Source organism: Triticum aestivum, chromosome 7D (assembly GCF_018294505.1).
Source record: "Triticum aestivum cultivar Chinese Spring chromosome 7D, IWGSC CS RefSeq v2.1, whole genome shotgun sequence".
Lineage (NCBI taxonomy): Eukaryota > Viridiplantae > Streptophyta > Magnoliopsida > Poales > Poaceae > Triticum > Triticum aestivum.
This window is the reverse complement of record NC_057814.1, coordinates 100400839-100419906: the sequence shown is the minus strand read 5'-3', so window position 1 is coordinate 100419906 and position 19068 is coordinate 100400839. Positions and strand designations below refer to the sequence as shown.

General features: G+C 46.7%; 1 protein-coding gene across 2 annotated transcripts; it reads left to right on the top strand.

Moving 5' to 3' along the window:
• Positions 1-11152: 11152 nt before the first annotated feature.
• LOC123170301 (ubiquitin carboxyl-terminal hydrolase 23) lies at positions 11153-17978 on the top strand. Of its 2 annotated transcripts, XM_044588133.1 has the most exons (11): positions 11153-11651; positions 11937-12051; positions 13864-13974; positions 14086-14258; positions 14355-14681; positions 14769-14894; positions 15486-16163; positions 16245-16376; positions 16561-17170; positions 17272-17365; positions 17492-17978. In XM_044588133.1, the coding sequence occupies exons 1-11, from the start codon at positions 11379-11381 to the stop codon at positions 17664-17666; spliced, it is 2814 nt and encodes a 937-aa protein (XP_044444068.1). In that variant the 5' UTR covers positions 11153-11378; the 3' UTR covers positions 17667-17978. The 2 variants fall into 2 exon arrangements, with proteins under 2 accessions (XP_044444068.1, XP_044444069.1); XM_044588134.1 differs by lacking the exons at positions 11153-11651; positions 11937-12051 and adding an exon at positions 12530-12548.
• Positions 17979-19068: the final 1090 nt, after the last annotated feature.

The following is a 19068-nucleotide window of genomic DNA, read 5'->3' as shown; positions in this document are numbered from 1 at the left end:
GCGCGACCGACCTCGTGAGGACCGCTGGCAGGATCAGCCTCGCGAGGGTGCCTGAAGGGATCAGCCTCGCGAGGACCGTCCTCAGGGCAATGCTGGGCTTCCTCTACTGCCACCACCACCAAGAAGGAACGACGACCACCATCAAGACGAGGGGGCTGGGGGCTTCCAGGAGCTGCGTGCTATCGCCTGTATCCTGGGCGGAGCTCAAGCCCCAGCCTCACAGCGAATCTTCAAGCAGTTTGCTCGCGAGGTGAACGCAGTCCTCCCCAAGCTCGAGGCCACATGCCCGCTCAGGTGGTCCAAGTGCGCCATCACTTTCAGTTCGGCAGATCAGCTTAAGTGTGCGGCCACTGCTGGCGTTCTCCTGATGCTTTGTTCGCCCATCATCAGCAACGTACAAGTGACCAAGACCCTCATCGACGGCGGTGCAGGACTCAACGTCTTATCCGTCGACACGTTCGACAACCTTCAAGTGCCCTATGAGCAGCTTCAGCCTACCAAGCCTTTCTCGGGAGTGACCGACGGTTCCACCACATCGATAGGGCAGGTCCGCCTCCCTATCACCTTCGGAGAACGCAACAACTACCGCACCGAACTCATCGACTTCGACGTCGCACACATCCGTCTGTCGTACAATGCCATCCTCGGGTATCCAGCCCTGGCCAAGTTCATGGCGGTGACGCACCATGGCTACAACGTCCTCAAGATGCCAGGGAGCGGCAGGATCATCACAGTCCCCTGCGAAGAAAGAGATGTGGTGTGCTCCCTCGAGCGCGCCTTCCTAGCAGCGTCAATCGAAGACCCCGATGATACGTCTCCAACGTATCTATAATTTTTGATTGCTCCATGCTATATTATCTTCTGTTTTGGACATTACTGGGCTTTATTATTCACTTTTATATTATTTTTGGGACTAACCTATTAACTGGAGGCCCAACCCAGAATTGTTGTTTTTTGCCTATTTCAGAGTTTCGCAGAAAAAGAATATCAAACGGAGTCCAAACGGAATGAAACCTTCGGGAACGTGATTTTCATAACGAACATGATCCAGGAGACTTGGAGCCTACGTCAAGAAATAAAGGAGGAGGCCACGAGGTAGGGGGCGCGCCTACCCCCCCCCAGGCGCGCCCTCCACCTTTGTGGGCCCCCTGTTGCTCCACCGACGTACTCCTTCCTCCTATATATACCTACGTACCCCCAAACAATCAGATACAGAGCCAAAAACCTAATTCCACCGTCGCAACCTTCTGTACCCACTAGATCCCATCTTGGGGCCTGTTCCGGAGCTCCGCCGGAGGGGGCATTGATCACGAAGGGCTTCTACATCAACACCATAGCCTCTCCGATGATGTGTGAGTAGTTTACCTCAGACCTTCGGGTCCATAGTTATTAGCTAGATGGCTTCTTCTCTCTTTTTGGATCTCAATACAATGTTCTCCCCCTCTCTCGTGGAGATCTATTCGATGTAATCTTCTTTTGCGGTGTGTTTGTTGAGACCGATGAATTGTGGGTTTATGATCAAGTTTATCTATGAACAATATTTGAATCTTCTGAATTCCTTTATGTATGATTGGTTATCTTTGCAAGTCTCTTCGAATTATCAGTTTGGTTTGGCCTATTAGATTGATCTTTCTTGCAATGGGAGAAGTGCTTAGCTTTGGGTTCAATCTTGCGGTGTCCTTTCCCAGTGACAGTAGGGGTAGCAAGGCACGTATTGTATTGTTGCCATCGAGGATAACAAGATGGGGTTTTTATCATATTGCATGAATTTATCCCTCTACATCATGTCATCTTGCTTAAGGCGTTACTTTGTTCTTATGAACTAAATACTCTAGATGCATGCTGGATAGCGATCGATGTGTGGAGTAATAGTAGTAGATGCAGGCAGGAGTCGGTCTACTTGTCTTGGACGTGATGCCTATATACATGATCATACCTAGATATTCTCAAAAATATGCTCAATTCTGTCAATTGCTCAACAGTAATTTGTTCACCCACCATAAAATACTTATGCTCTTGAGAGAAGCCACTAGTGAAACCTATGGCCCCCGGGTCTATTTTCCATCATATTAATCTTCCAACACTTAGTTATTTCCTTTGCTTTTATTTTACTTTGCATCTTTATCATAAAAATACCAAAAATATTATCCTATCATATCTATCAGATCTCACTCTCGTAAGTGACCGTGTAGGGATTGACAACCCCTTATCACGTTGGTTGCGAGGATTTATTTGTTTTGTGTAGGTGCGAGGGACTCGTGCGTAGCCCTCCTACTGGATTGATACCTTGGTTCTCAAAAACTAAGGGAAATACGTACGCTACTTTGCTGCATCACCCTTTCCTCTTCAAGGGAAAACCAACGCAGTGCTCAAGAGGTAGCAAGAAGGATTTCTGGCGCCGTTGCCGGGGAGATCTACGCAAAAGTCAACATACCAAGTACCCATCACAAACCCTTATCTCCCGCATTACATTATTTGCCATTTGCCTCTTGTTTTCCTCTCCCCACTTCACCCTTGCCGTTTTATTCGCCCTCTCTTTTTCGTTCGCCTCTTTTTCGCTTGCTTCTCGTTTGCTCGTGTGTTTGTCACGATGGCTCTACCTGGATTTGGTGATCTTCACCTTAAAAGGCTAGAAGAGATCGAAAGCAACGTCAGGAGTTTTATGGTTTTGCAATTTGAGCATAATAATTTCTTCAGAAACGAGCTTAAGGAACAAAAAAGTTTAATGAGTTATATGAATAAAGAGCTCAATAATTTGATGGTTTAAGATCCCAAATTGCTCATCTAGAGAAGTTAACAGCTGAGATATCGGATAAGCAAGCTACCTTAGTTAATAAGATGGCCGCTAAACCGGAGAACTTTGAAAATAAAGATGAAGATCTAAAAGTTATTGATGTGTCCCCTATTAAATCTTTGTTTTGCAATATGAATCTTGATAATGATGGGACTGAATATGATCCACCTTTACCTAGAAGGCGTTTCAAAAATTCGGAGTTTTTAGATCTTGAAGCTAAATTTGATGAAAGTGGGATTGAAGAAATCAAAACATTAGATGTTAATAAACCCACTATTTTGGATTTCAAGGAATTTAATTATGATAATTGCTCTTTGATAGATTGTATTTCCTTGTTGCAATCCGTGCTAAATCCTCCTCATGCTTATAGTCAAAATAAAGCTTTTACCAAACATATCGTTGATGCCTTGATGCAATCTTATGAAGAAAAGCTTGAGTTGAAAGTTTCTATCCCTAGAAAACTCTATGATGAGTGGGAACCTACTATTAAAATTAAAATTAAGGATCATGAGTTCTATGGTTTATGTGATTTGGGTGCTAGTGTTTCCACTATTCCCAAAACTTTGTGCGATTTGCTAGGTTTCCGTGATTTTGATGGTTGCTCTCTAAACTTGCACCTTGCGGATTCCACTATTAAGAAACCTATGGGAGAGACACACATGATTCGGAAATTATTAGAATACTCTATGTGCTTCACTTATATCTTTTGAGTTATATAGTTTTGCTCTAGTACTTCACTTATATCTTTTAGAGCACGGTGGTGGATTTGTTTTATAGAAACTATTGATCTCTCATGCTTCACTTAGATTATTTTGAGAGTCATAAATAGCATGGTAATCTGCTTAAATAATCCTAATATGCTAGGTATTCAAGATTAGTAAAAACTTTCTTATGAGTGTGTTGAATACTAAGAGAAGTTTGATGCTTGATGATTGTTTTGAGACATGGAGGTAGTGATATTAAAGTCGTGCTAGTTGAGTAGTTGTGAATTTGAGAAATACTTGTGTTGAAGTTTGCAAGTCCCGTAGCATGCACGTATGGTAAACGTTATGTAACAAATTTGAAACATGAGGTGTTCTTTGATTGTCCTCCTTATGAGTGGCGGTCGGGGACGAGCGATGGTCTTTTTCTACCAATCTATCCCCCTAGGAGCATGCGCGTAATACTTTGCTTTGATAACTTGTAGATTTTTGCAATAAGTATATGAGTTCTTTTATGACTAATGTTGAGTCCATGGATCATACGCACTTTCCTCCTTCCACCATTGCTAGCCTCTCTAATACCACGCACTCTTCGTCGGTATCATTCACCCACCATAAACCTTCCTCAAAACAGCAACCATACCTACCTATCATGGCATTTTCATAGCCATTCCGAGATATATTGCCATGCAACTTACCGCCGTTCCGATTATTATGACACGCTCCATCATTGTCATATTGCTTTGCATGATCATGTAGTTGACATCGTATTTGTGGCAAAGCCACCGTTCATAATTCTTTCATACATGTCACTCTTGATTCATTGCATATCCCGGTACACCGCCGGAGGCATTCACATAGAGTCATATTTTGTTCTAAGTATTGAGTTGTAATTGTTGAGTTGTAAGTAAATAAAAGTGTGATGATCATCATTTTAGAGCATTGTCCCAAGTGAGGAAAGGATGATGGAGACTATGATTCCCCCACAAGTCGGGATGAGACTCCGGACGAAAAAAAAGAGGCCATAAAAAGAGAGAATAAAAGGCCCAAATAAAAAAATGAGAGAAAAAGAGAGAAGGGACAATGTTACTATCCTTTTACCACACTTGTGCTTCAAAGTAGCACCATGATCTTCATGATAGAGAGTCTCTCATTTTCTCACTTTCATATACTAGTGGGAATTTCTCATTATAGAACTTGGCTTGTATATTCCAATGATGGGCTTCCTCAAAATGCCCTAGGTCTTCGTGAGCAAGCGAGTTGGATGCACACCCACTTAGTTTCTTTTGTTGAGCTTTCATATAGTTATAGCTCTAGTGCATCCGTTGCATGGCAATCCCTACTCACTCACATTGATATCTATTGATGGGCATCTCCATAGCCCGTTGATACACCTAGTTGATGTGAGACTATCTTCTCCCTTTTTGTCTTCTCCACAACCACCATTCTATTCCACATATAGTGTTATGTCCATGGCTCACGCTCATGTATTGCGTGAAGATTCAAAAAGTTTGAGAACTTCAGAAGTATGAAACAATTGCTTGGCTTGTCATCGAGGTTGTGCATGATTTAAATACTTTGTGTGGTGAAGATAGAGCATAGCCAGACTATATGATTTTGTAGGGATAACTTTCTTTGGCCATGTTATTTTGAGAAGACATAATTGCTTAGTTAGTATGCTTGAAGTATTATTATTTTTTATGTCAATATTAAACTTTTGTCTTGAATCTTTCGGATCTGAATATTCATACCACAATTAAGAAGAATTACATTGAAATTATGCCTAGTAGCATTCCACATCAAAAATCCTGTTTTTATCATTTACCTACTCGAGGACGAGCAGGAATTAAGCTTGGGGATGCTTGATACGTCTCCAATGTATCTATAATTTTTGATTGCTCCATGCTATATTATCTTCTGTTTTGGACATTATTGGGCTTTATTATTCACTTTTATATTATTTTTGGGACTAACCTATTAACTGGAGGCCCAGCCCAGAATTGCTGTTTTTTTGCCTATTTCAGAGTTTCGCAGAAAAAGAATATCAAACGGAGTCAAAACGGCATGAAACCTTCGGGAACGCGATTTTCATAACGAACATGATCCAGGAGACTTGGACCCTACGTCAAGAAATAAAGGAGGAGGCCACGAGGTAGGGGGGCGCGCCCTCCACCCTCGTGGGCCCCCTATTGCTCCACCGATGTACTCCTTCCTCCTATATATACCTACGTACCCCCAAACGATCAGATACGGAGCCAAAAACCTAATTCCACCGCCGCAACCTTCTGTACCCACGAGATCCCATCTTGGGGCCTGTTCCTGAGCTCCGCCGGAGGGGGCATCGATCACGGAGGGCTTCTACATCAACACCATAGCCTCTCCGATGATGTGTGAGTAGTTTACCTCAGACCTTCGGGTCCATAGTTATTAGCTAGATGGCTTCTTCTCTCTTTTTGGATCTCAATACAATGTTCCCCCTCTCTCGTGGAGATCTATTCGATGTAATCTTCTTTTGCGGCGTGTTTGTTGAGACCGATGAATTGTGGGTTTATGATCAAGTTTATCTATGAACAATATTTGAATCTTCTGAATTCCTTCATGTATGATTGGTTACCTTTGCAAGTCTCTTCGGATTATCAGTTTGGTTTGGCCTACTAGATTGATCGTTCTTGCAATGGGAGAAGTGCTTAGCTTTGGGTTCAATCTTGTGGTGTCCTTTACCAGTGACAGTAGGGGCAGCAAGGCACGTATTGTATTGTTGCCATCGAGGATAACAAGATGGGGTTTTTATCATATTGCATGAATTTATCCCTCTACATCATGTCATCTTGCTTAAGGCGTTACTCTGTTCTTATGAACTTAATACTCTAGATGCATGCTGGATAGCGATCGATGTGTGGAGTAATAGTAGTAGATGCAGGCAGGAGTCGGTCTACTTGTCTTGGACGTGATGCCTATATACATGATCATACCTAGATATTCTCATAACTATGCTCAATTCTGTCAATTGCTCAACAGTAATTTGTTCACCCACCGTAAAATACTTATGCTCTTGAGAGAAGCTACTAGTGAAACCTATGCCCCCCGGGTCTATTTTCCATCATATTAATCTTCCAACACTTAGTTATTTCCTTTGATTTTTTACTTTGCTTTTATTTTACTTTGCATCTTTATCATAAAAATACCAAAAATATTATCCTATCATATCAGATCTCACTCTCGTAAGTGACCGTGTAGGGATTGACAACCCCTTATCGCGTTGGTTGCGAGGCTTTATTTGTTTTGTGTAGGTGCGAGGGACTCGCGCGTAGCCTCCCACTGGATTGATACCTTGGTTCTCAAAAACTGAGGGAAATACTTACGCTACTTTGCTGCATCACCCTTTTCTCTTCAAGGGAAAACCAACGCAGTGCTCAAGAGGTAGCACCCGACAACAGCGCAGCTCGATACCCTCCTGAGGGGTTGTCCCCAAGAAGAAGAAGCAGCTACTCCGTGCAGGACCTCAGGAGGGTGGCGTCGCGAAAGGTACCTCGTCAGGATCAGCGCCCGCACCTAGGGCGCCTCCCTCCCTCGCATAGGAAGGCGCGCCCGACGCCCTCCTTGGGCAGGGCTCGGGGGCTCTCTTCTGGAGGGCCTCAGACCTTGCCAACGTCACGAGGGAGGCGCTCGGGCACCACTTGGAGGCGTGCTTCGCGGCATGTCTCCCTCAGGAGGACACAAGGCGAGGAGCGCCCACCGCTCAGGAGTTCATTACCAAGACCACTCAGGAACTGCAGGACGCGAGAGCCATGCACGGCGACCGCCGCTCACCGGGCGCAGCTCCCCATCCAGGCGAGGATGCCGGGCTGCGCGTCTACATCGACGTCCCGGGACTCAACAGGGTCGCGTCCCAGGAGCCTTCCGGCCTTCGCGCGCGGGGCGTTGCGAGGGCCCACCGCACAGCTACGTTTGCATGCCTCTTGGCCTGCCAAGCGAGGCATCCGCCTTTCAGCGCAACCTGCGGCGTGTCCTGGCAACTCAGGAGGCCAGGCACCACGCCGTCCTGACGGAGATGGAGACGGTCCTCAAGGAACCGCCTGGACCCCCGGAGCCTCCCGAGGCTCAGGGCCCCGGTGGCTCATGAGGAGCAACCCCTTCGCCGCGTACCTTCAGCTGCCCCAACATCCCTTCATCAACAGAACCAGGTGACATTTTCCAAGTTTATTTAGCTAGGAGCGCCCTCTGGGCTGCATCATTCCCAGGCCGTGTGGGTCCGTCCCTGCGGCATGTATCCCTTTCCTATGTCTTTAGCCTACCTTGTTGGGGGCGCCCCTCGGGCTGCGTCATCCCCAAGCCGCTCGGGCCTGACCCAGTGGCACGTATCTTCCCTGCATTTACTTGAGCCAGTTTGCTTTCCATGCTTAATCTATCTATGACTATTGTCACCCACCACGGGAGCTGCTCACGCTGGCACGGCGCTTGTGCTTGGGTTCATCCCTGCAACGTCGACAAATATGAGCGGCCGAGCTCTGGCCACGTGCTCCACCACACCAGGCCCTCAGTGCCTCCGTTCTCTGGCGAAGCAATCAATGGCCGCTCGGCTATTATAACGGCAATCTACGCCCTACCTCGTGCTGACTTGCAGGAACCTCCTGAAGGCCACGACAGGCGGCACCGCGGGCTCCCTCTTCTCCCATGTAATTCGCTTGCGCGTTAAAAGGGGGGCTCCTGAGCATCGCGACTCAGGAGCTCTTACCGGCTCTCCAGCCCTCACCCCGGCCTTGACCACGGCATCGCAACCTGGCATACCAGCGGCGGCTGAGCTTGCTCGAGGGCCGGGACCTGAGGACGTAGAGCACGAAGGAGAGCGTGGGAGGAGAGGAAGACTCGTACGGGCCCGACCTGGCTAAGCTACGACCGCCTGCGCACAAGCCTGGCGCCTCGCGAAGGACCGGCCCTGGACTGCCAAGATAAGTTTCGCGCTCGGGTCAACCAATCGCTCCGGCGTTGGGTTCTCATTCGTGTTGCCCCGCTATGGCGACATAGCCTCCCTTTCCTGCCTCTCGGCGGTCGCTTGGGCGCTAAAGGGGACCTCCTGAGCATCGCGTCTCAGGGGCTCTTACTGGACCTCGGGCCGCTCACCTCCTGGCCTTGATCACGGCATCGCGACCTGGCATACCAGCGATGGCTGAAGCCTGCCTGGGGACTGGGACCTGTCGGCGTAGAGCACCAAGCCGTCGCGAGGATGGAAAGGGAAAACCGAGCCGGAACGGGACACGCACACGCACCATTTTATAATAAGGATGATATCGACAGAAGATATTGCGGACCCTTTACACGCCCCCACGGGGTACCTCTCAATTCTTCGCAGGAAACAAAAGGGAAAAGCTTCAAGGAGTCCTATCTACACGCGCCCCTGCAGCTGACGCCATCATCAACAGTGGGCCACCAGAGGCCGGCGCCAACCTGATCCAGGGACTTGTCAAGTCGGGCAGTTGCCGAGGCAGCGTGGGGAAGCGGAGACGCCCACGTCCAATCAACCGCCACGCGTCGACCAAGGCCGCAGGCTAATGGGGCCCGCGGCGCTCCGCACTTGCCCTTTGGCTTCGCCTCGAAGCCAAGTCCGAGCGCGCCTTGGGCCCGGGGGCTACTGTCGGCGTTCTGGGAACGGGGGTCCCCAGACTTGCCTGCCTGCGGCCCACGGCGTGGCCCTGTGAGCGGGCCGGTACGGCCCATCTTCACCAACAAGCTTTCAAGACCCTCGCGAGGCGGATGACACAAGACCTCCTCGGGAGCGGCCTCACCAGGCTGGCTCGCGAGGGGCGGAGAGATCAAGGCAAGGCAAACCTCGCGAGGTTCTCGTGACGTGAGCCATGACGATCGAGACCAGGCGGGCGCCAGCGCGCGCAGTGTCCTTGTTTCCTCTTTGGTGCTAAGAGGGCAAACGCAGGCGAGGAGTACCAAGGCATCAAGCAAAGGTTTTTCTATCGGTGCAACGAGACCAAGACCAGTAGGACGGCAAGACGGAGGTCATCATGGAGCCCAAGACGGCATCACCACCAGAGCCTTTGGCAGGCGAAGACTACTTTTGTCAGGATAAGATGTACTAGTTGTCCCCTTTCAAATTGGCCGTTGTGGAATCCCTTCCCGCTCAATATTTAGGAAGAGGACCAGGGCCTCTATAAATAGGACTAGCCACCACAGTAGAACTGATTCAGATCATCCTCACCCACACAAGTTTACCAAGCACAAGAACACCTCTCCTCAGGAGGTTGTTCTTCCCCTTGTACTGTTCATCCTCAGCCCAAGAGGCAATCCATCACCACACACTGGAGTAGGGTATTACACCACAACGGTGGCCCGAATCAGTATAAATCTTGTGTCCCTTGTGTTGCGAGTTCGTCGAGCTAGCCTAGGAATCGCTAAGCGTGAGAGGGCGTGATCTGCGAGGGGGAGATCTTCGCGTGCACCCCAGAGTTCGAACCTTAAGGGTTTTGCCGGAACCCGAGATCCGACAGATGCATCATTGGCCGTGCTACGTATCGGGAACCGCTTCCCCTCGACTTTTTACCCTCTCCTTCATTTCAACTCAAATAATATCGGTAACCATCCTGGTTTAATGATCATTGCCCATGTATTTCTTTAGCTAGCCAGGACAACCCAATAGCTGAGTCGTTCCTTCTTTAGCCGACCAGGGCAAACCAATCTTTAGCTGGGTCAGTCGCTACGTTTACGTATAACACAAATCTTATGTTAATTTTTATAAATTTAAGTGTCTTCTAGATGGGACGAAGGACATGGGAGTACTATATGTCTATGAGTAAGGAGTCTCTCTCCATCCTGCTCTATTGTCCGACTAACACAGATGCAACACGTTCAGGTTGTGATTATTCCTCGCTCATGCTCTTCAATCTGCACAAGGATATTTTCACTACGACATCGAAGTTAACTATATTTCACGATTCAACCGAATAAATAAGATTGGCCACCTAAAATGCACAAAACTAAGCTCTTCAAAGCATGTGTATATTTAGAAAAATGTTATCCATACATCTACTCAAAACTAATGAGGCAAAAAAGAAAGAGAAGAGGACTTTTGCATTGATATTGGCTTTACTGGCATACGACGTGGGTTGTACTGACACTTGGACCTTGTGTTTTATAGAAGTCCTATATACACATGAAGTACCATAATGGTTTTTTTTCTGGGGTACAAACCAAAGAGGCACCGACGAATGGAAAAGTTTCTAATCATTATGAAATTCCCATGTAAATCATTTAAATGAAAGGAGCTCCAATTTGTCAAACAAATAGCCGGTTGATCAATGCAGTCGGCGAATGAACAAGATCTTTTTTTTAGGGTAACAAAATCTTTTTTTTTAGTAGTAACAAATCTATTTTGGTACCATATATAATTTCTCTACCACGAAAAGGCCGAAGAGCTCAAAGCTAAAAAGCTCACACGGTTGTGTGAGAAGCTTCCAAAGCCCAAGTAGCCACCGTTCGAGCAGCTCTCCTCCTCCTTCTCTTCCTCTGGCCCCACCGGCCGAACAAAGCACGTGCCACATGATCCAACACTCCAGATCACCCGCTCGGCCCCCATCCCACCGATCCCAGCCGTCCATTCGCCAGGGGTATAGGGTTTATAGCCCCGCCTCGCACCTCCCTCACTCCCTCTCTTCCGTCCCCGCGGCAAGAACGGCGGCTGGACAAGAAAAAAACCAAAAAAAAAGAACACAGAGCACCACACCAATTTCCGCCCGCCCACCCATCGATCGAAGCCCCGGATTTCAATCCGCAAGAATCCCTCGAGAAATCGGAGGAGCCGCGATCTTTCTCCCTCCGGATCCCACAGCGCTGCTGCTCGGCTGCCGCTCCGGCGCGACGTCGAAACCCTAGTGGGGATGGCGGAGGTGTCCGCGGCGGCGGCGCCGGTGCCGGAGGGCGTCCTGCACAGGAGGATAGAGTTCCACGCTGCCAGGAGGCCGCACGCCGCGGCGGCCGTCGGGGGAGGCGGGTTCCAGATGGAGACCCTCAACCCGGACGCCGCGGGCGGGGCGGCGACGGCGGCGGCGGGAGCGGCCAGGGGCGAGGCGGAGGCGAGGAGGCCGGAGAAGGCCGAGGCTCTGGGCTTGGATCCGGAGCTCACCGTCGCCAGGATCTACCTCGGGAGAATTGTGAGTAACGCAAATTCGCAGCTCTGATTTCGGGGTTTGTGCTCTTAAAGCTGTGATATTTGATAGGGGGTTTGGGCGATAGAGCTGCTATGTCTGGTGTTTGGACGCCGGAGTTTTTAATTCGGGTTTGTAGCACCACAGTGTGATTTTAGGCTCGTACTAGTTAGTAAAAGATGCACAGAATTTGCTTCAAAGAATTGCCATTTCTTTGTGTTTTAGTATGGTGGGTAATGACATTCAGCTTGTGATGCCCTTCAAATGCTCAAATCGGACTGCATTTTGCAGGGTGCCGGTCTGCAAAATCTTGGGAACACTTGCTACCTCAACTCGGTTCTGCAATGCTTGACGTACACGGAGCCTTTCGCAGCCTACTTGCAGAGTGGAAGGCACAAGTCTTCATGTAAGTGCTGTTGGAACTTGCAACTGTCCACTGGCTTAGCGACACGATAAGTGAATTGACAGTGTTGCATCAGGCTTGTGGATTACCAAGCTAGCAGTAAATTGATCTGCATATTATTGCACATTCTAAAGTAGTATAATCCTTGTAAAAGGTATATGGCTTGGTTCTACGCTGTATCAATGCCCATGCTACTACTACTTGAATATGAGCATCACTTCCAAAGACAACCATACTCGCATTCTCAAGCCTCAAGGGTATTCCATACACACTATTGGCAAGTTTTCACCAATTGCTCCAGCTTGAATCACGTTCGAATCGAGAAACATGTGCAATCGCATCTCAAAGTTTGATCAGTCAACCGTTTATCATCCACTGGAGAAGTCATGTAAAAGTTTGTCATTCTATTTTGTCAGAGGATTATGTGGATGAGAACGGTTGGCTGATATATATGGATTGGTTATCCCTACCGATGCTTTGAGTCACACCTGATGGAACAGGTATCAAGTCAGTTGTCAATACAATCTTATCACTGCATCGAATAACCACGATATTCTTGGCTTCTTGCCTTCTGTGTTAAATTATCACCTATTATCTTTTATGTAAACTTGGTACTTTAACAAGTACGGTGCTTCCATTTCGATGTTGGGGATGTGGTTTGCACTGTATCATGAATAGTAGAGTACTCCCTCTATTTGAAAGATGTGAATCTACAATCAGCATTATCTGTTTGAAAGATGTAAAGCTACAATTACATTTGATGACATTCCTTTCATTTGCGCTCATCTAATTTTGCTCTCTTTTAAACCTTTATTATACTTTATAAACAACCAGATTAATCTATCACTCTGATCTATGACTACCTTATTTTGAATACACTAACACCAGTCATTTCACTCTTGTATCCTTCTGGCCCATGATTTCCTCAATCCCTGTGCTATACCAAAACTTGCCTTATATTTTCAACGAGGGAGTAAATTGCACTACATACGCAACGTCTTGTTAGGTGGTAAATCTAGGTCACAGAACTTGAGGGTTGCTCAAATGGCCCATGGAAATTCTAAAATGTTGCGTGTCTGATCAGAATCATATTGAGTGGCAAGAAATGAGAATGAAGTGGACTGTGTTTCTGTCAAGTTAACTAGGGAATGGATGTCCATGCGCAGCAGCTGCCACCAGTAGGATTAGCTTGGTGCAATTTTTACCTGGGGACGAATTTGGGCGACTGTCAAAATTATTGACAGGGGTGCATTCACTTGTATAATATGTCGGCTACCGAGTGGCTTCAAGGTAACTGTAGACATCATTTTTCTATAGTAAGGGAGGGTAGTTAGCCAGTGGGAATGTGGGATAATAACGGCACACACTTTTACGGTTTTATCCATATACTGAAAGAAGCTGATACTGCCAACTTGGCACTCCAAAACCCACCCCGAATGGCATTTTTGTCACCAGGGCTGCTTTACATTTATAACTGAAAATGGAAGCCAGTCCATTTATGGACTCATTGTTACCCCATTAGATAGCACACAGAATTCACGAAACTGTGCCTTTTACGCTATACTTGAAAACTTCAAACTTCCACTAGTAATACAACATTTGCTGATCTGTGAATCAACTAAACCCCTACCACTAGCTATTCTGCATTTGTTCTATTCTTCTGTTGAAGCTAACAGTAATTTCAATACCTACGTACAAAGGTAGTTTGTTAATCACTATATGTATGTTATACATACTCCCTGTTTTCAGCTTTTCGCCCCTGCGAGGCATTTCTCATACAGCCGTTACTAATTCCTTTTTTCCCACCATTTTTAGGTCGTACTGCTGGATTCTGTGCACTGTGTGCTCTTCAGAACCATGTTAAGACTGCGCTACAGTCAACTGGAAAAATAGTGACGCCATCACAAATTGTCAAGAACTTGCGCTGTATCCTTCCATATGCTCTAGCTTAATTGATTTCCTCTTTTAGTTTTAACTTGAAATTCTCCTGTCTATTCTTTATCGAGCGTCAAAATGTAAATCTTTGACCACAAATAGGCATTTCTCGTAGCTTCCGTAATTCGAGGCAGGAAGATGCTCATGAGTTAATGGTTAACTTGCTTGAATCCATGCACAAATGCTGTTTACCTTCTGGAGTACCGAGCGAGTCTGCAAGTGCTTATGAGAAGAGCTTAGTTCACAGAATATTTGGCGGCCGCCTAAGAAGTCAGGTACATCATGTGCATTCTTACTTTTGTACTAGCAATTTCTTGGGAAAACCCATTTCTGTTGTCATCACTGCTGTGCTGCATATATATATGTTCCAGGTGAAATGCACAAGGTGCTCGCATTGTTCCAACACATTTGATCCTTTCTTGGATCTCAGTCTTGATATTGGCAAGGCCACAACTTTGGTGAGAGCACTTCAAAATTTTACCGAGGATGAACTACTCGATGGTGGTCAAAAGCAGTATCAGTGCGAGCGCTGCAGGCAGAAAGTTGTAGCAAAGAAAAGGTTTACAATTGATAGGGCTCCAAATGTTTTGACAGTTCATCTGAAGCGCTTTAGCCCTTTCCGTCCCCGTGAAAAGATTGACAAAAAAGTGGATTTTCAACCTGTTCTAGACTTGAAACCATTTATGAGTGATTCTAAAGTGAGTTATTAGTTCTGGACCTTTGAAATTTACCTTGATTTTCCCCCAATTAGCTTATATTCAGTATTTTGCTATGATCATGTGTAGGGCGCAGATTACAAATACAGTCTTTATGGTGTCTTGGTTCATGCTGGTTGGAGCACTCAATCTGGTCATTATTATTGCTTTGTTCGGACTTCCAGTGGGATGTGGCACAATCTTGATGATAATCAGGTCTGGTATAAGATCAGAATTTTACTCTTCTTTGTGTGGTTTATAACACTATCTTTACCACGCTGGCTCATGTACCATTGATGAAAATATTATTCTGAAACTATTGTTTTTTCCTTTTAAGTAAATCCTCATAGCAAAGCCTTGCTGCCTCATCGATTTGTTGAAGACCTTTGCTACCAGTGTTATCTTATCTTTTCAATAACTTGCATTGTATCACATGGTAGAGTGTAGATACAACATATCTTATTGCTATAATGTTATGGCATCCTTAATTCTACAGTGTTCAGAGCTCGGTGGTCACAATGCATCGACCTTTTTGCTTGTTCTAATTAGTGATGCATTATCCTGTTTTAGTATATGCTGAATATAGCATTTGATAAGTTACTACTGTACATTATACTCGACTTGTTTGGGGAGAATCCTTTAGCTAGATTTTGAATATAAGAAGTACGGTTTGGGTTCTGTTTATGGCTAGAAAGGAAACAAAACCAAATCCTGAGCCATATTGCCTGTTGAATTCCAGTTCTCGCCCTTGGTTAATTTTGCAGCTTTTATTTTTGCCGTACTGATTCCCAAGGCAATCAATTTCAGGTACGCCAAGTTCGTGAGGCAGACGTACTGAAACAGAAAGCCTATATGTTATTTTATGTACGTGACAGAATTGGGAACACATTGGGGCGCAAAGACAACAGCACTCCTAATCTGCCTGTAAACAAAATGATCCCTGGGAAGATATCATCTATCAATGGTGTAATCGGAAGTGGTGTAATGGAAGCAAAATCGAGTGGTCTGACATCTTCTTATGCAAATAAGAAGTTGCAGAGTACAAGCAATGCCCATTCCAGCGTTAGCAGTATGACATTAGTAGACCATTGTTCAACAAATGCTGGCAAAGCTGAAACTGCTGCAGCCCTTCAAAACAGTGTCCTGCCCTCCGCACAGAAAGCCCTTGGACCTCAAAATGATGGTGCTACATTGTCAACTAAATCAAAGCAAGTTGCTTCAAGTAGTCATAAAGAGGCATCTTCATCAGGTCAACTGGCGAGCAGCAATCAGACAATGGCTAAGATGTCATTGCAGGAACCAAAGCCTGGTGGTGCATTGGCCAAGCTGGGAAATAATACTTCTATTGCCTCATCTATGGTCAGTGGTCCTGCTGGACTGTCAGAGACAGATAAACAAACTTCTTGCTCTCAAACATGTTCCAAGCCAAGCTCGAACTTGGTTGGCACGATTACCGGGTTTACCGCGCAAACTTTCCAAACTAAGGTATCCTTTTGATGGTCACTGCTAGTTTTTGTCTCCATTTCCAGCACTTCATTACTTACGTTATCTTATGCGACTTGGTAGGATGCTGTTCTTTCAAATGGTGTCATCCCTAGCACTAGCGGTGGAGATCCAGTTTCAAGTGAGAAAATGAAGGACTTAACAGGATCTCTCAAGCAAGATGACCACGTAGTGAAGGCTTTGACGATGAGCAAGGTATGCTAGTGGCCAACAGCCACCCTTCTCTCTCCCTTGTTAGAGAAGTATTTATTCATTACACATATGAACCAGTCAAATCGTGACTATGCTGCTCCCTTGCGCACAAATAAAATCTAAGCTTCATCATTTCGCTTAATGTGAGTCGACAGCTGTAATATGTTCTGCTCGTACATTTGTGCAGAAGGAGAAAACTATACTACCAGGACTTGAGCAAGTTGATGTTGGAAAACAGATCTCCTCGCAAGTTTCCACGAAGGTGGTTCCAGGCGATTCATGTAATGGCAGAATGACTAAAAGGGTGGACTCGAAGTCAAAGAAACTTGTGAGATATCCAGTAATGAAGTTGTGGCTTCGGCCAAGACAATTATCACTAAAGCAACAAAAGAAGCGTAAGAAAACCAAAAAGCGCGTTAAGGGCACGCCCAGTGTTGATTGTTCTGGTGACAACAGCAGTGAGCAGCAGACATCAACATCAGCAACTGTGCCGCCCAAAACTGCAGCATCTACATCTCGTAAGCGGAAACATGCCCATGCCAGTGCAAGTTCTGAAAACGACACCCAAGCATTCAAAGACAGGCAGCAGGCTGTTGGAGCAAGTAATGCTGGTGCCGGTGATGATAACATGACCAGGAACCGAGAGAGTGGAACTTCTGCTAGGGCAGAGCCTCCAAAGTTGGGTTCAATCTCTTCTACAGATAAAGCACATTCAAGAAACAACGTAGATGCAAAGAGGGGAGCCGCCTCCCAACAAGTCGTTATTCGCACAGAGGACTTGAGGGCCGAAGTTACTGGTAAGCAATTCTCTTTTCAGATGCACGCTCACTATGTGTTACAAATACTCTGCTTTTCTTCCAGTTTTAATCTGTAAATATGTTCCTTCCTTGGTATGCAGTTCCATGCTGGGATGATGTTGCCGTGCCAAACAGTGAGACTAGAGAGTACAAAAGTTCAGGGAAGAAGAGCATTGGATATGTGCTGGATGAGTGGTGAGTTCTTTCGCGCCTGTCCATAAGATATCTCTTAACTGATTCTGAATCCTGGTCTTTTCTGTCCGGGCTGCAACTGCTTCAAGAGACCTGAACTTACCATCCATTCGGTTACCGGCTTTCCAGGGATGAGGAGTACGACCGTGGAAAGGCAAAGAAGGTGAGGAAAGCGAAGGAAGACGAGGACGACGACGGCATGAACCCCTTCCAGGCGGAGGCCAACTACGTGTCAGCGCGGAAGACGAAACAGAATTCCTACAAATCCAAGCCTTGGGACAAGCCCGCCAGACCGAGTCGCTAGGCTTGCCGAAAGAGACGACGCCCCGAGGCTCCGTAGAAAGAGAAGAGAAAGTGTTGTTGTATCGCCCATTTTTCGAAATCTACCATCTGCTGTTCCTTTTTTTCCTGCCTTGTTGCTCCTTTTTTCACCTTGTTTGACTAGACGGCTCGAAATAGACAGCACTCTTGATCGGGGCCTGTATTTAATTGTGAGATTCTTTGTAGCGCAGCGGGAGTCGTAGAACATGTTGCCGTTTTTCGCAGCATTTTTTTGTTCTTGTTTCTCCAGCAGCATAGTTATGATTTATTATGAATAAATATGAGTTCTATTTTCTCTAGCAGTGCAATTATTTGTAGCGATGCAATTGTATTTCTGGTACGGTAGAAATGCAGAATCAGTCTTGTAAACTGTTTGCACTTTTTATCTCAGTTGCCGTTGGTTTGGGCTGGCCCAGGAAGAATCTTGTCTGCTGTGTTTAATGGGTTATCAGGGCGTACGACGGAACAGGCCCAGTTCACAACCTGGATGGAGGGCCGTGATGAGAAGTGACGGGTCGGACCACGCAGTAACTGCACTAGCATAACGGATAGTGGTATGATCGTGCGGTTCTGAGTTGGAGCGTCTCATGAATGCGCGCGCTATCTCTTCCATCTGCAGGCTTCATGGTGATGTCCACCCCCAACGGGGAGGGAGAAGGCGGGAGCTCCTGAAGAGAAGTTCAAACCGAATGCTTAGCCCGAAATGGAATTTACGGCCAATTTCACTTGAATTTCGGTGGAATATAGCTTCACTTCGACACAAATTCAGGTGAAATCGTCTCGCTACACAGCTCAGTAACTGCAGGCCTAGCAAACCCAGGTGAAACCGGGGATCGTACGCTGATCGTGCACAAAAAGGAAACTCGAATTCACAACCATGCAAGCTGATGACATCTGAGCACATTTCATACACACACGCAAAGAAAGAAAGCCCCCCACCCCCACAGTTGAGTAACTGCAAGCGTAGTGATGAACCCGTCCGGCCGGGCCAGGAGATCCGAGGCGAAGATGATTTCGTATCGCACATCATGGCGCCCCGGGAATCTCAATCTCCGGCCAGATTTATTTGCCGGCCGGGACAGACAACCATCGTGAGGAGGCCCAGACAGAGACACAAGTACTCGTACGTGTACATGCTGCCGCCCGATGAGTGGTGGAGTGCAGGGTATACCCGTATCTGAATGTGCGTCACGTGCACGCCAGTAAATGCATGGATACCCCCTCCCGCCGTCACGCGCCGCCTGTGATCTCATCCGCCGTCATGGTTTGGCGGCGCTGCTGCCGCCACGTCGTCGACCCTTCTCCGTCGACCCCGGCCGCCCGAGTTTCACCGTAGATCAAACGCCGTCAAAATCGCCGAAATTTGGCGATTCAGGCAAAGCTTG

What these genes read in the sequence shown, in the direction of transcription:
- LOC123170301 (XM_044588133.1), top strand. Translation starts at nt 11,379, where the DNA reads ATGGCGGAGGTGTCCGCGGCGGCGGCGCCGGTGCCGGAGGGCGTCCTG. An exon ending in TGGAAGGCACAAGTCTTCAT is followed by an intron (nt 12,052 to 13,863) that starts GTAAGTGCTGTT and finishes CACCATTTTTAG; the next exon opens with GTCGTACTGCTGGATTCTGT. An exon ending in CATTTATGAGTGATTCTAAA is followed by an intron (nt 14,682 to 14,768) that starts GTGAGTTATTAG and finishes GATCATGTGTAG; the next exon opens with GGCGCAGATTACAAATACAG.